The sequence below is a fragment of the Fonsecaea erecta genome, assembly GCF_001651985.1.
Source record: "Fonsecaea erecta strain CBS 125763 chromosome Unknown Scaff11, whole genome shotgun sequence".
Taxonomy (NCBI): domain Eukaryota; kingdom Fungi; phylum Ascomycota; class Eurotiomycetes; order Chaetothyriales; family Herpotrichiellaceae; genus Fonsecaea; species Fonsecaea erecta.
This window is the reverse complement of record NW_017387254.1, coordinates 881449-897920: the sequence shown is the minus strand read 5'-3', so window position 1 is coordinate 897920 and position 16472 is coordinate 881449. Positions and strand designations below refer to the sequence as shown.

Here is a 16472-nt window from a genome sequence, read left to right as displayed (position 1 = left end):
CATCCCAATTCATAGCGATGCCAGGCGCCGATGTCCGGATCCGTCGTCATCCTGTGTCCGGTCCAGGTCCATCCCCAATGCTTGGTGCTATGCTAAAGGCTTTTATATGTTCATTAATGATAGTAAGAAATTCGTCTTCATCCGCGTCTCCCGTCCTGGCCGCACCACATGATCGAGAAAGAGGCAACATCCATCAGCAACAAAAGGCACGTGGTTCCAGGATAGCCACTCAAAATCACATCATTACTTCACCAGGCTGGCAGCGGCGGCAGCAGCGGCTAAATCAGATCGATTACTCATGGTCCTTTGACCGACAGTCAGCCTCGAGAGATTCGGATTTGACGCCGACGAAGTCATGGCTGCGTGCGACGCACGCTTGGCCTGTGCTGCGCCTTGAAAGGTCCCAGGCATGGTTGATTGACGCCGCGGTCCCGCTTTGTTTGGTGAAGCCTCCTGTCGGTTCGAGATTGGCGCTTTCAGCGTCGTGGGAGGTTGTGGCAGCGGTCGGGCGCCCATGGCGGTTGTCAACGAGTTCCCTCTCTTAACCGGGGAGTTAACGGCAGATTGGGTGTTTCTCCTGTTCGCGCTCGAGCTCATTTTCACCCCAGTTATAAATTCATGCTTGTTCGCCTCGTGAGGAGTCATTCTTCGTGTCGGATCCCATTTCAAACACTTAGTAATGAAATCCAGGAATGCTTCGTCGTCACATCTCAAGACCTGTCGTAAGTCTTTGGAGCTCGGTCGCCTTCTCTTTCCCTTAGAAGAGACCGTCAAGCGAGGTTTACCCATCGAATCAAAGAAGAGCTTCTTCCGGCTACTCTTCTCGATAAGATGCTTTTCCGGCGGCCCGAAGACTTCCATAATACAAGCCAGCTGCTCCTGCTCGTTCTCACCCGGGAAGATTGGGTAGCCGGTGTAGAGCTCTGCCAGGATGCAGCCGACGCTCCACATGTCGATGGGCATGCCGTAAGACATGCCCAGAATAACTTCAGGCGACCGATAGAACCGGGATTGGATATAGGTGTATACCTTCTCGTGCTCAAAGCAACTCGAACCAAAATCAATCACTTTGATTTCAGAATGAACGGGATGCGCGAGGAGAATATTTTCCGGTTTGAGATCACAATGAATGACCTTGTGATGTTGCAGAAGGACTAGGCACTGGAGAAGTTGTTTCGTGAATCGTCGAATCAGTTTAAGTGAGAAACCTCGGAAATCGTGCGCTTTGATGAATTCGTACAGGTTCATGCCCAGGAGATCGGTGGAGATGCAAAGGTGGCCACGGAAATAAAAGCTTTGGTCAAAATTGACAACGCTATGCTTTTTGTGAGGATCCTGGCGTCGGGTTAGCAATTCCAAGTGTCTAAACCTTCCGCCCTCTCGACTTACCCATTCCTTGAGCTTTTGTAATATATTGACCTCGACGAGAGCCTGCTGGTGAAATCTCTTCTTGTTTCGAATGATCTTTACTGCAACAAGAATCCCAGTCTTGTGATCGACACAGCGCACGACTTGGCCGAAACTGCCTTTCCCGAGAAGGTCAACAACCTCGTATCGGTAGGCCAGATGGTCTCCTTCGACGATGTTGTAATCTCCGCGTTCATCATCATATCCGAAATTCGTAGAAGCTGATCCAGGATCTCCCACGATTTTCCGGGCATTTAGAGTCCCTGTAAAATAGACATCCGCGAAATCAACAATCTCACCTCGCTCAAAGATATTTAGGTCAAAAATGCGAGAAGCTGTGACGTGGGACATGCGAGTAGCGGGTTTGGCTCTGGCTCGAAGGCTGTCCAACTCCCTTGCGGCAGACTCGAAATCCTTTCTCTTCGAAGCAAGCTTCTTCATTTCATCCTCCGCAACCAGATCGTCGCGATCCAGGGACTGTTCTTGTTGTCGTTGTTGTGCAGGTTTGTGAGCAACAGGATTAGGCGCGCTGGATGCCACGGATCCCGACCGGTTCGAGTTAACCATAAGAACCCTCCCAGAATCAAGTGAAGGACGACCATTTGATGCAGTATTGTCGAAGCTTGCTTGTCTCTCGGGGCCGTTATTTGTACTTGAAGTAGATGTCTGTCTCCTAGACCTAAGATAGGACGGCCGTTGAGGGCTAGCGGCACCAGTTTGAGTATTTGTCCAACTTGCGGAGGCTGGAAGCTTTGGTGGAGGCATGTTGTCATATTTGGACAAGTCATCATCCTGCGTCGCCGGTTCTGGCAACTTTGACTCGCTCCGTTTCCGACTCAATTTCCTCCTGAGTGATGTTGTGGAGAAGACTGGTTCGCTCTCGCTTTGTTTTTCTGCTGGACTTGGGACGACTTGAACGTCGGCTTTCGGTGTAACCGAGAAGCTGGGTGCACGAGGTCCGTTCGGTCGTGGCTGACTGGGGTTCCTGTTTAGCTCGTTGATGAAGTTGGGTCGCATATAATTCGAAAAGTCATCATTGCTCTTGGGCAGCGACGACGACACAAAAGGAGAAATCGTGCGATTTTTGTCTGATTCAAAGGAGAATACTGGCAAGCTCGGACTGATTTCGCTAGGCGGGCGCAACTCGTCTGACCGTAGAGCATGATGCGATGTGCTACTTCGCATTGTCGGACCCTCGTCGACGGCTTTATGTCCCCTAGAAAAGAAACTTGCCTTAGATGCCGTCATAGGTGTGCTCGGCGTTTTCATGTTGTTGCGCATCCCGGGCGGTGTCACCGGAGGCTCCCCAAGTTCAGACTTGGCATTTAGCGACCTGATCTTCGCAGAGGTAGGTGTGCTCAAGGGTAACAGGTTTAATGGCGGCAGTCTCAGAGTGTGGAGAGACTTCTTGTTCGGTTTGGCCTGGGTCTGCGGATGCTGCTGTGGTTGCGGTTGCGGTTGCGGTTGCGGTTTCGGCTTGAGCTCAGGCTCGACTGGAGGAGGCGGAGGCTGAGATGCCGAATTATGTGAGGTGTTGCTGGGCGCTCGAGGTGTCTCCAATACCTTCATAGCATCGGCTACTGTGGATACCACGGGACTCGCAGATATAGCTCCATCAAACGGTGGAAGACTGGAAGATCTCGCCGAGAAGAATGGCTGATCTAGTTCACTCCCAGGAGACTCATATGCTTTCGGTATTGCTGGGACAGGCGGAACTTCCAATTCGTAGTTTGTCGTCGTGGAAATATCGAGCCGGGGCTTCGCTGTGGGCAATCTTGAAGAGCTGACTGGCTGGGGAAGTCTTGCAGGGTTTGTGACAGCATTTCGGACAGAACTATAACTGGTATTCGACGATAAAGATTGACCTGAGCTGTAGGACTTCCGATTGGGATCTGGAGTGGTCCTTGAAGAAGACGGCGTCAAGCTCTTGCGGTTCGGGATGGCAGGAGATTGTAAGTCGGGTTGAGGAAGCTGGGGCATGGGCTCGGGCTGCGGAGTTGGGGGAGCTTGGGAGATCCGACTTTGAGGCAAAGGCGGTGCTGGAGGAACTATGGACATCCGTTTCATGCGGCGAGCATCGGTCGGGCTAACCGTACGGGCCCCCAACCCAGTGGCATGATGAGGCATAACGGAAACCCGACGGTTACGGTCAACATTTCCACCTGGGGTGGTTGTCCTTCCGGGTGTTCCACTCCTTCTCGTGGGCGTGTGGTGAGTTGCAGTAGAAGTCGACCGTGACGGATCTGGTGTCCTCGAGGGGGTGAGTAAGTCTTTGGAGTTCTGTCGCTTAGGAGCTAGCGATGCCCTCGACTTGGTTGTGCTTTGTGGTTTTATGTCTTCCGCACCGCTCTCTTCGGCCCGATGAGACAATTGCTTCAGGGACAAGTTCTTGCCGCCTTCCGTACTGGACTTTCTACCCCCTGCGCTGGGTCGTCTCCTCACTGTTGACTTCTCTGAATGATCTGGAGCAACAAAAGTCCCAGGGCCCACCGACTTTCTCGGCGCCTTAGGACCACCATTTGCATTATTGAATGAATTCGGCGGGAAATGGCTCTGTCTTCGTCCTCGAAGGATTGACGTTGTGGCAGTGGCCATAGAGTCAGACTTGACAGAATTCCTCGAATTATTCGAGGCTGTGGAACTCTTACGGGTCACTGGGACCACGCCTGATCCTTTTCGGGATGGTATGGGAATCGTGGGCTGCGACAGTGTCTTCTTTTGATCGGGTGCAGAAGTATCGGAGGGAGGAGGAGCTTTGACCGTTGTCCCCCGACCGGGGAGAGGGAAATGGTTCAGACTGGGTTCGGTGCCAACAATCGTGTCTTGGAAGTCGTCGAAATTGAAAGTCGGCTCCAGGAAATTCCCGAAGTCCAATGAGCCATCAGGGTCGTCCCGCGTCGGAGGTTTTGCCTGTATAGATGCAAAACTGAATCTGGAGATGTCGTTGATGGATAGCTCGTTGGTGTATGGATCATGGGAAGCAACGGCGGAGGCACCTCGTACAGACTTGAACTGGGGAGTTATCGAACTGCTAGCCGACCTAGAGCACAGAAGGCACGGGTTAGCTTTCAATGACAGTATGAATAGAAACTGCGACGCCCACCTCTTCCCCAGACTCCCATAATCCAAGGGACGCGGACCCATCGGGGGTTTTGCGGCGTTGGGGATGGACGACTGTCTTCTGCGAGTCGTAGTCGCATTTTCGCCAGAGTCGCGTTTGGTTGTCGCCGTCGATACAGTCATGGAGGCGGCCGGGAAGGAAGAAGGCGGCTGCTTCTTGGACGAGGGAAGAGTGTCGACTCCTGCGATGGCGACTGCATCGTTACACAAAGTCAGCTGGGATCCATTTGCTGCAGGTATCCAGTGGCATCGCATCAAGTTCGTACCACCACTGCTATCCAGGTCGTCGGGTCTCGTATTGCTCGCTTTCACATTGCTAGGCTGTGTGGTTGCAGATGCATTCTGTCGGTAAGGCATGGCGAGGGAGGTACCACTGCCCCTGTCCCGTCTCTTTTACATACAGTTTTCCCCGTCATTCAATGCTGGAGCCTCGACATTGCCACACCAGCCTGGTGCTCATTCCATCGGAAGGGTAAAGGTTGGTTTGCAGTCAGAGTTGCAAGTCAGACCGACCCTGTCGCGACCTTCTTGAGAAAGTGGACCAGGCTGTCTGACTAGATACGTGGGCTGCAGTTCGGCGTGATGGACGCGTGCTTGGAATGTCGTCAGGGGAGGATTCCGAGGTGCCGGAGGAGATGGGATAGGATCAGAAAAACAAGCAAGAAAGAACCCCGGTTGAGGGCTGTTTCAAGACACAGATGCCAAAGGGGTGCTGGGGGACCTGTTGTGTATCCAGGGTAAGGTCCACGGGAAATCTGTGATGTTGCGGTGACAATAATCAAACTGCCAAAAAGTGACCCTCCCAAACCTGGCTCGACAAAGAAACAACGCAGGTCCATCCGTTCTGGGCTTGCGAAAAGCAATGGAGCTGGACAGGGGTTGGGGGGGGATCATCCATGGCTACGGTGGCCGTGTGCCTGAGCTGGGCTGGGTCTAAGGGTCTCTAAAGGTTCTACGGGGGGCGATCCCCAGTGGAGGAGCCAAACGGATTGCCCACTATAAGGTGTGGCTTTCCTGCATTGGGTGGACTGCAGAGGTTTAACGGGGCCTAGCAGCCCTAGCTGTCCAGGTGGGTGCAGAGATTGGCCATCAAACAAAACTATCCACTAGTATGGCCGACCACAGGGCAATCAACCTCTGCAATCTCGTCTCGAATCGATCCTCGACCATGGGCTAATATTGAAGTCCTCGAAATGGCCTCGCTACACATCCATGAAGCCACAGCAGCGTGGGAAAGACCCCGGGATGCTCTGCACAACGCAAGGGTAGTGGGATGCAGGCTTTCCGGGAGCCGCGACAAATGTCAAACCCGGGTTTTGTGTCACCAGGGGTGAGGCAGGGCCGGCACCGCGCGCCACAGCCGAGCCACATGTGGCGGCACTATCACGTGCCAGAGAGGTTACCACATGTTCATTCAACGACCAACTTCAACACGCCGACCATGTCGCCATCTTCGAATATCGCACGACCTTTTGCAATGTAATTTTGCCCACTGTTTGATCCTACTACATCATCGACAATGAGAGAGTGAGCATCAAAAAAGAGGACGCTCATCATGGACGAATACACCGCTGAAGCCTTCGCCAACCGCGACGAGCCCATCCCGCTCATCGCCGGCGGCATGGATGGTTCGTCTTCGGAAGCAGATATCGCAAGCCAAAAGTCCAAGTCCAAGAGGGCGCATCCGCCAACTCAGTTGAACACCCAGCTTCAAGCCAGCGCCGCCTCTCAGTCTGGGAGAAATGAGACCGCGCCCCCTTCAGCGGGGAAAATGTCTCTCCAGGATCGTCTGTTTGCAAAGTATGCATCTCCCTTGGCGCTGGATTTTATTTCCCCATATTATGCATGTCTATGTGAGAAGTCTCGATGGATATGGACCGTAATATGATAACGTTGACATATCTCTCCCAGGGTCCTTCAACAAGTGGCTCCATCCGACGATGGTGATGATGACCCCCCGACCACCCCAAGCAGCCTTCCTTCAAGTGCATATATCTCTCGCCCTGCGTTCAGCCTGCCATTAATGACATATAACTTCCGTCGCTTCAATGCCCGGATCGGCATCGTGTTCGTTTTCCAGAATCGCCTCATCCGCCTCTTCACCTGGCGGACGCCGACACACACCTTATCCTTCCTGGCGACTTACTCTTTCATCTGTCTCGACCCGTATTTACTCATCGTGGTTCCCCTGGCCATAGCTTTGTTCTACATCATGATTCCAGCATTCACTTCTCGCCATCCACCGCCTCCAACGCCAACAATTGTGCACAACAGTAGCACCAACATGACTACAGAATACCATCAAGCATACACAGGCCCGGCTCTTGCACCGGCCACGGTCATAAAACCCGCGCCTGAAACCTCGAAAGACTTCTTCCGCAATATGCGTGATCTGCAGAACTGCATGGCTGACTTCAGCAACGTGCACGATTGGCTGGTGGCCAATGTCACGCCAGCGACGAATTTCTCAGACGAGCAATTTTCCTCCCAACTGTTTCTGTATCTGATCATCCTGACCACCCTTTCCTTTATTACCTCGCATCTGCTCCCTTGGCGATTGATATTCCTCGTCTTGGGATGGGCTGTCATTGTGTCTTCCCACCCCCAGGCACAAGCATGGTTATTCAAAATGCAAAAACGAGCTGAACAAGAGACAAGCCTCGCCCTGAACGACCCCAACCTTAAACACCAAAAGTACATCCATGGCATCCCCCTCCCGGCCACGCCACATGCAATTCAGTCTGCTTTCACCACCTTTTCTGAGATTACACTGTCAACGACCCCGGAGACGAGGGAAGTCGAGATCTTCGAGCTACAACATCGCCCTCTTGCGGTTACTGCTTCTAATGGACAAGCAGCCGAATGGCAGCCTCATCTCTTCACGCCTTCACCCTACGATCCTCTGTCCCCGGCACGAATCGCAGGCGACAGGCCCAGAGGCACCCGATTCTTCGAAGATGTTGAGCCGCCCGAGGGATGGGAATGGGCATCGAAAAAGTGGGAGTTGGACCTCGAAGCTGGAGAGTGGGTCAACGAGAGGCTCGTCGTGGGCGTCGAGTACGATATTCTCCATCGCGAGCCGGAAAGAATTGATGGGCCTGTATCAGCTCAAGCAGCCTCCGAGCCTGGAGATCACGATAATGGCGACGCCAAAAATGACGACGATACGAGATTGAGGAGAATCTCTACAAACCGGAGGGAAAGCATCAATCTCGACTTTGGAGGGTGGGTGTGGGATCTCCCGCCACCCCCCGGGTCCGGTGTCAATCGGGACGACGATCTGTGGCTTGCATACGGGGACTACGATGTTCCTAGAGTCGGCGTGCGGAGTCAGTCCAAGGAAGAGGAGAAGGCTAGAAAGAAGAGAGAGAAGGAGCGGGAAAAGAGAGACAAGAAAGGGAAAGGCGGTGCAGTGAGGGATTGGGAAGAGGCCACGAGAGTGGAAAGTCGCGGGAGGACTGGAGAATGGAGAAGAAGACGCTGGGTGAGGTTGGTCAAAAGGAAAGTGACATTCTGATATGGTTGGAACTAGTCGTGCAATGACTGAGAAGAGCTCACGAATGACACGAGCGAGGATATCTGTAGAACCTGCAAGCTCTGTGTCCCCAAGTGCAAGCTGCTCCATGCCAATAAAGAAGAGACTTGAGCTAACAATCAAACTACGAGGACAGAACGAAGCAAAAGGTGCGAAGGATGTCCAGCGTACACTCTCTTCTAGATGGTGTGTCTCGTTCACATTCCGTGTGGATGTTTGTTGACAAGCTCAGAGCACAGTCTGCGGCTGGCTTAATGGTTGACTGGCTGGCTGGCTAGCTAGCGAGGCTAGGTATGTGATCCCGAAGACGCCGTCGCATCCTCCACTATTTTCCACCCAGCTGAGCGGAAGCTAACGTAGCTTTTTTCTCTTGTGTGTTCGCAGACCGAGGACTGTGTGTTTCTTGCCCGTCTGTCTCTTGCCGATAAGGGCATCATTAGCGTCCACCGCCCGTCCATCAACCCGTCCGTGATTGAGGGGTGTACATATGATCCTGTGTTGAACTGCAGTCCCTTTACGGATGATCACCACGACCGATACTTCCCAGTGATCTATGCAGCCTTTCACCCAAGCCGTAAGTGCATCTTCACCTTGTGACACATTTCACCCAGCAAAGAAGAAATCCTCCGATAGATGGCATTGTGCATTAATGGGGGTAAGTTGGCTCCCGAGAATGCAGGTTTCTCGGACCAAGCCAAGCACGGTATCATTGTGGTTGTATGGTCGTCGTTTCCTTTTCCCGACATCAATCAGGCTCCTTGATATGGCTGATGCAGGTCAACTTGAGGAAGAGTGTGTATGTTCAAACTACCATCTTCTCGGAGACATATGCCTCCTTTTCCTCATGATCCTTATTCTTCAATGCCGCACCCGTCTCTTTCCCTTCATTTGGGGCAGTACCCAAGGAATCGATCGCGCTGAACTCCGGATCCACCTCCGATTTGCCATGCCCGGCGTCAAGCAGATAGGACGAGGGTCGCGAGGCAGTGGAGGTGGTGCTGGTAGTCAAAGTCGCGGCGCTGTCGGCAAAGAGAGGCTTTGGCGGCATGGACTTTGGCGGCAGTGGCGAAGCCTTCTGTGCTTCGGAGTCGTCGACGGCAGAATTGACAGTCATGAAGAGGGAACCGAGAGGCAGCATCACGTAGACAGATGGGAGGAGCATGATCTCCGCGTGCAGCATGCTAGTCTGCACGGGGATGATCTGCAGGATGCAGAAGATGACTGTGTTGAAGCGTTAACGGGGGAGAAGCGATGTTAGGGTAAGAAGCACTTACAGGGGATGACAAAGGATTGGACGCAGAGCAAGCCGATGAGGTTCAATGCTGAAGCGTATGCGTTGTTCCTGGTGACGATCGAAGAAGGACGCTTCCAGACGATATCGAAGACTGAGGCCATGGAGACTAGGCTGAAGCTTCCAATGCAGATGGTATAAGCGGCGAGGTATGCAATGCGGCCATTGTACGCTTCGTCGAGGTAGTCGTAGATTTCAGCGCCATCCTTGCCAAGCTGCAAGATCTGCTGGATGCTGTATGCCATAGCAGCAGCAAAGGCCGCCACAGAGGTGAGAATGAGATACACCAACATGACTTTGTAGACGACTGGGTAGCGGGCTCTGATTCCGGTCATCAACCCCTTGGCCTGGAGCCAGAGACAGATGGCAGCGAAGATGAAGGCGAACCATCCTGTAACTTGGCTGGTGGCAAAAGTGGCAATGAATTCCTTAGTCCAAATGCTGTCAGTGAAGTCGAGGGTGAGGAAGGTATAGGCCGAAGAAGACTGGAGACCAGGAGTGAGAGACGAGACTATGTCGATCATCAATTTGATGAGCATGAAGACCAGGCCAATGAGCATGAAGGTGTGGAAGGGAGTGGTTCTCTTGCGAGTTGGAGTGAGGGCAAGCAGGTAGACCAAAGTGGCCCAGACCAAGCCGGCTGCCAGTCCACGGTTGGTGTCGTAGTTGACATTGATGTTGTTCCAGGTGTCGATGAGACGCCAGGTCACCTTGTTGAACGGAGCAGCAGGGTAGGTCGGGACTTGGAAGGCCTCGTCGTAGAGAGCACCGCCAACTCCCGCCGTTGGCAAGCTACCAGGAGCAACAAACGCCGGAGTAGCCATGATGAATTTGACCCAAGGAGAGTGATGCGTGCTCAATGGGGTGACGGGTTGCCGTTGGCACAATTGAGGAAACGATGAGATTGTAGCAGGACAGAAGGAGTAGACAGGTGATGTGGTGACCAGTGAGAAGAGATAAAGGATAAAAGTGATGTAGGAAAAAATTGAGCGGTGTTGAGGATGTTTGTTTTGTTTTTGGCCAGTACCCAGGAACGAGGAGGTCCGGTAGAAACAGGAGTTAGGGACAGGCCGAAAGCAAAGATGGGCCCAGTGAAGCAAAGTGAGGCAGAAGCAGAAGTGAGGTGGAAATGAATTCGCGTGCTTCACACTCCATCTCCTGCTCACTTTCCAGTCTTCAGTTCTCTGTTCTCACCTTGTATCTCAACCCTGGTCATGTCTCCAGCAACAGCAGGTAATCCATCTCTTGATTGACCAGATTCCTGCATTGCCGGCATCTTATCCATCAAGTCTTTCACATCCTGGCCCAGCCGTGTCTCAAGTCCTTCCAGTCGTCCTCCCTCATCTTCTGCTCTGTAAAGAGCAGGGGGTAGAAATTAGAGACATCAAGAACAATACTAAGGGCTTAGTATTGTTCTTTCCCTCCGTCCAGCACCACCTCCCGACCATTCTTGTCAAAGCTCGACCCAACAGAGATTCATCACTTCACCACAGTCGGAACGAAGAGATTAATGTTGTGCTGGCTGTGAATTCAGTTGCAGCGCGATCATTGCTTTCAAAACGAAGCTTCACTGACACGGAAGAGGTCCGTTTGACATTTGACATTTGGTTGCCACTGTGAACCACCGTACAAAATTCCTGCTTGGACAGCCTCGCAGATATAAACCCGTCCCGTAAGACAGAAAACGTCGTCTGTGGGTTGCTCCTGTCGCTTATTTACTTGTAGCTCATCTGAACATTCTGTTTCACCCGCGGAAGAATGACGTGGACGTAGATGGTTAGAGTGCTCTTTCCGTAGAATCACTTCATCCTTAAATCAAAAGATGCACTGGAAGGCAAAGGGCATCCAGTTCTATCAGTAGGCACACGAGTGGTGCAGTTCAACACTGGTTGCTGCCAAGCTCATAGCAGGCCTTTTGTTCACGTCCGATTCACCACCCAGAGATATTGCATGCTGTGACGGCCAAAAAAGACTGCTCCATCAACCGGTGCAGCCTCTTCATCTCGTTGTTTTTACTGTCCAGCCCGCTTTCCAATGATTTGTTGTTGTGGTCAGAGGAATGGCTACCATATCTCTCGTCTATTTTACCGCAGTCGGCTCTGAGGTATGCACAGAGCTGCCCATCGACGGTGGCTGCGCGACATTTTATCTTCCTGATAACCCTGCAGAAGATGCTCTGATCCTCAGCCCCAGTATCGATGAACGCCATTCTAATATCTGTCTTGGTATGGTCTTGCTGGCGGGTGCCTCAATCAAAGCTGACCAGGTGTCGCAGAGGTCCACCGCACTTTTGTTCTCCTTCGTACGTTCAATACCACCGCCGGGCCCTGTTGCGTGCTTGGCGACGATGGCATCAACATTGAGCTGCCTCTTTCCACTGCCTCTCACCATAAGTCAATCATCTTGGGCACCAACACCCACATCATGGGACCCTCTGGTCGTTGGGGGCTTCGCTGGGGTGATGTGGACGGAGCAGATTCATATTCTAGGAGACTGCCACCACTGCCACCAGTCACTGAATGCGTTGGAACACCTTTAGCAACCGAAAAGGAGTTCCAGGAGGAGGTCGATGTGGGGGCAGTGACCGGAGACGCAGCCTCTGGCGACTCTGTGATGCCATGTATGCTGCCTGATGCAGATAAACTTACATCTACCGTTTTTGAAAAGCCCCCTGCGCATGATCGTCGTCCTCAGTCTGCAAGAGACACAATCGATGCTCCCTCAGGGTCTTCTGACGTCCAGGAGATATTCCGAGGCAAAGATGATGCCACAGCTCTGTCGGCGTTTGAGCGACGAAGAGGCAAGAGAAAACTTGGGGACATTGACAATGCGGAGTCGAGCCTAGAACTCGTGCGTAGTCAGTTCAGCCCACGGGACGACGGCGTTTCGACCGATCGTAGCACTACAGGCATCAATTCCCCTAAGAAGAAAACACAAACGGGGACGCAAAAGAGGCAAGGCACCAAACAATCAACGAAGCAGTCGAACCCCCGGGAAGCATTGACAGAAACAAATGCAAAGCCACAACGCAGCCTACCCGACGAGCAATCATCCCCTATGAGAAGAATGGCCAGGGGAAACGAGTCGACATCCCCCACGAAATATACTGTTGCTGTTGCTCCTGTAGTTATCTTCAGCGGCAGTACCAGCATCCAAGAGAAAAGGGCTGCAATGCAAACCTTTGAGCGCCTCGGAGGCAAGGTGAGCACAGAGATAACCAAGTCGACAATTCTGTGCATTCCGGAAGGCCCTTTGAAGAGAACCGGAAAGCTTATCATGGCCGTGGCCATGGGAATAGACATAGTGACCGAGAAATGGATTGCTGACGCACATCGACTTGGGCGATTTCAAGCCATTGAAGAATACCTGCCCCTGGACAGATCTCGAGAGCGGCAGTGGGGTTTCAACCTCAGGGACGCCATTGGAAGGGGTAAGGCCGGGCTGACGCATCTACTCTCTGGCACCACGATCTTTCTCACGAAGCAGCTCCGAACTGACCTGGGAAATTTGGAGCGTGAGATTTCTCAAATCGCCACCGTCCTGGGTGCAGATGCTGTCAAGCATCGCTTGCCAGCTCTCAAAGACAAGGCCAAGTTCAGCGAGGCAGAGATCTTCATTATCGGAATGCCTGGCGACCCCCAAGGGGCTCACGTTGAAAAGCTGGGCCACACGCTTTTCAATAAAGACGTCCTGACCATGGCTGCTCTAAGAGGCCGAGTTGACCGAGATTCTGCAGAATTCAGGATCGAGATACCCACCAAGGACGAGGTCGTCAAGGTCTGACGTGTGTAATGAGGGCTGAAGAAATCGACCCGGCGGCTACTGTCTGCGCATTTCAGCCACGTGCTCGACCGTTCATTCAACGAAGGCGGATATACCGGGGAACAATGCAGGGGTTCTGCGTGGTACACACGGAGCACTAACTCACTTTGTCATCGTCGGTGCGGGCTATCTCGACCCCCTTTTCAGAAGTGAGCATCTCAGACAACGGTGATATGACATGCAGGACGATGCCAAGAGACTAGGAGCCGCTCCTGCGCAAATGAATTCCGAAGTTGGTCGATGAATCTCCGCGAGTCCGCGACTAGGCAAAATCGACATCAGTCCAGGCGGGCACAAAAGGAGGGAATACGAGGTGTTCCGTATATATCTCAGGCTCGTCCGTGGCCGACGCTTCAGATCGAGAAACGGGCAACAAGAAATGGAGCAAAAGCATACCTCGAGGGCAGACGTTCTAACAGGATGTTTTCCTCAAGGTTTGAGTCCGAGATTTCCGCCTCGTGGTCTCTTGGCCCTCATGTGGCTCAACCTGAAACAGTTCTTCTCTCCTTCCTAAGATCAGATTTCCCTCGACCCTTTAAATCGATCTTGCAGCCTCAATATCCTTTGAAACAGGCCGCCGATCTTGCATGCCCATGTTGCAGACTCCTAGCCTTGGCCCACATAGGTCCATCTCTGCAGAACTTTCGCCTTTTTTCGCCTAGGCATCCCTCGCGCTATGGCACGACGTCGCTGTGTCGTTTCTCCCCACCAGTAAGAGAAAGTCCCTCTGCCCCATCTTTCCTGACTTGTACTGGAGTATGGAAATGTCCCCTGTGGGCTAGAATTGACAGACTTGGACCTGGCCGCCGTTGAGCGGCTTTGTACCAGTAAGCAGCCGCTTGAATCGGGGTGGAACAGACACACGCCACTTGCAACAGGTAGCATACCTTTGGAGCTTGTCATTACGCACAGGTCCAGAAGGATCTGGCTTGTGCTCCCGAAGAGGTAACGTCAGGGTCTGCAATTTCAAGACCTTCTAACCTTTGACATCAATGGTAGCGCTAGATACCTCGGCGATGTGTCTCCAAATATCCTATATCATGTCCTCGTTTCGCAGGTGTCTTTCTCAATCCTTCTTCATTGTTATTCGACATCGTCCTTTTGTTGCAACCACGTTCGTTTATTGGCTCGAGAGTCGGAGACCCTCGCCGTCCATTCTTTATTCGCTGTGCGAAAATTGTCGTACATCCAGTCCTTTGTCAAAGCCGTTCTTTTATAGTATTCAGCAGTCGATCGTTCCCAGAATCTCGACTTCGATTCTAACTCGGCCTCAGTCGCACCCACACGCAACATGTCTGTTCTCACTGCCGGCCTCGTGGCCGCTCTTGCTGCCTCGCCGGTGTCAGCCTTCTGGCGGCTACCCTGCAAGTCCCCTATTGTCGTTGAGCGTGCGGACCCTATTGTCAACCCTGGTATGGTGTCTGGCCACTTGCACACAATCATGGGAGGAAATGGGTTTGGTTTCACCATGGACTACAACTCAACCCAGGAGTCTACCTGTTCTTCTTGCACAGTGAAAGGGGACTTCAGCAACTACTGGATCCCAGCCTTGTTCTTCCAGCACCAGAACGGGACTTTCGAAAGCGTCGACCAGGTGGGCGGCTCCACTGTGTATTATCTCCAGCGGGGTGGCGATGGGGAGGCTCTGAAAGCATTCCCTCCTGGCTTTCGTATGATCGCCGGTAATCCCTTCAAGCGCACCGGAGGCGATGATTTTGCCACCCAAGCGATCAGCTACAACTGCCTCGACTACAACGGTCCAGCAAAACCAGAAACCCCCAACTTCCCGAACTACAACTGCCCCGATGGCCTTCGATCCCAAGTCTTCTTCCCATCTTGCTGGAATGGAAAGGACTTGGACTCTCCAGATCATAGCTCTCACGTCTCGTATCCCGCAACTGCTTACAATAATGGTCCGTGCCCAGCCGACTTTCCCGTTCATCTCATCTCCATCTTCTACGAGGTCATCTGGGATACTGGAAAATTCGCCGATCAGTGGTATGGGAACGAACAACCATTTGTTTGGTCTATGGGCGACCCTACTGGCTATGGTGGCCATGGTGATTTCGTCATGGGCTGGGATCCAGAGTTGCTCCAGTCTGCTGTCGACCAATGCACCAACCTCAGTGGCCAGGTTGAGGATTGCCCGGTTTTCGACCTCATCCCTGACGCTCAAGCGGAAGGCTGCCGTATCGAACCTGAAGTCGACGAGCAAGTCAGCGGCCTGCTCTCGGCCTTGCCCGGTTGCAATCCCGTTCAGCCTGGGCCTACCGCCACTCCCCAATCCGGCTGCGGTGCCACCACCACTATCACTCCATCTAACGCAACCTTTTTCACTGATCTGACCAGCCAGGGATGGTCATATATGGGGTGTGGAACCGACAACTACTACAACCGTATTCTGACCGGTGCAAGCGAGTCCAACGGTCAAATGACCAATGGCAACTGCGTTAGTTTCTGTGAGAGCAAGGGCTTCTCCATCGCTGGTTCCGAGTATGCAGACGAATGTTATTGTAAGTATTTGTCATTCCTTCCCCAGGAGTTGAGCTGCTAACACTCTTCGCAGGTGGTAACTCCATTCCCGCTAGCGGCCAGCCTGTTCCTGGCGTTGTTGGGTCTTGCACCATGACCTGTGCTGGCGATGACTCCCAGTTCTGCGGTGGTTCAGGAACCATCTCTCTATATCAGAAGTGCTCAGGTGACTCATGCACAAACGCCCAGTTCGGTCCCAGCTCTTCCGGCTCCGTCCAAGTTGCCAATCCGCCGCCGGTTGTCTCATCTTCTTCTGCTGCCGCTCCTGCCGCTGCTCCTTCATCAACGTCCTCGAGTGGTCCGTACACCGCACCCAGCTCTCCTACCACCCTTGCCACGATTGCAACCTCCGCGGCTACGAGTTCGTCACAAACGCCCGAGTCGGCAGCAGCTACCCCAGTTTCGGTAAATACAACTTCTGCTTATTCTCTCTCCAATGATTAGGACGATGAAGAAGAGGATGCAAATGACACCTGCTCAGGCTCTGTTTACCCGCCCGCTGTTGCCTCGTCGGCGTGTGGCTCAGATGCCGTTGACGCATCCAATTCTCCTGTCTCAGGAACTTCCTCTCATTTGCAGCAACACCACTATTCCCTGACACCTATTCCACAACTTCCTTCTTCTCTTCGTTGTGCACAATTTCACCCGCCTGACCCCTTACACCTGCTGTCATTTCCTCTATTCCCTTGCTTGATTCAACCCATCCAGAGTTGGAGGTCCACGGAAGACCCAAGGTAAAATCGAAGAATTTTCCATCTAACAGTC

The 16472-nt window shown here is 52.8% G+C and overlaps 5 protein-coding genes across 5 annotated transcripts; 3 read left to right on the top strand and 2 right to left on the bottom strand.

Annotated features, from left to right (window-relative positions):
* Nucleotides 1-243: 243 nt before the first annotated feature.
* On the bottom strand, nt 244-4884 carry AYL99_10509 (hypothetical protein; the record flags this gene model as incomplete). The annotated part of the gene is made up of 4 exons (XM_018842015.1): nt 244-1335; nt 1390-4447; nt 4511-4721; nt 4794-4884. 4 exons carry the CDS (start codon nt 4882-4884, stop codon nt 244-246), a joined length of 4452 nt encoding a protein of 1483 aa, XP_018688903.1.
* Nucleotides 4885-6082: 1198 nt separating this feature from the next.
* AYL99_10508 (hypothetical protein) lies at nt 6083-8044 on the top strand (the record flags this gene model as incomplete). The annotated part of the gene is made up of 2 exons (XM_018842014.1): nt 6083-6327; nt 6439-8044. 2 exons carry the CDS (start codon nt 6083-6085, stop codon nt 8042-8044), a joined length of 1851 nt encoding a protein of 616 aa, XP_018688902.1.
* Nucleotides 8045-8864: 820 nt separating this feature from the next.
* Nucleotides 8865-10177, bottom strand: AYL99_10507 (hypothetical protein; the record flags this gene model as incomplete). The annotated part of the gene is made up of 2 exons (XM_018842013.1): nt 8865-9283; nt 9337-10177. The coding sequence occupies 2 exons, from the start codon at nt 10175-10177 to the stop codon at nt 8865-8867; spliced, it is 1260 nt and encodes a 419-aa protein (XP_018688901.1).
* A 1235-nt stretch (nt 10178-11412) lies between these two features.
* Nucleotides 11413-13136, top strand: AYL99_10506 (hypothetical protein; the record flags this gene model as incomplete). Its single annotated transcript, XM_018842012.1, has 2 exons — nt 11413-11578; nt 11629-13136. The coding sequence occupies 2 exons, from the start codon at nt 11413-11415 to the stop codon at nt 13134-13136; spliced, it is 1674 nt and encodes a 557-aa protein (XP_018688900.1).
* A 1330-nt stretch (nt 13137-14466) lies between these two features.
* On the top strand, nt 14467-16151 carry AYL99_10505 (hypothetical protein; the record flags this gene model as incomplete). Its single annotated transcript, XM_018842011.1, has 2 exons — nt 14467-15688; nt 15742-16151. The coding sequence occupies 2 exons, from the start codon at nt 14467-14469 to the stop codon at nt 16149-16151; spliced, it is 1632 nt and encodes a 543-aa protein (XP_018688899.1).
* Nucleotides 16152-16472: the final 321 nt, after the last annotated feature.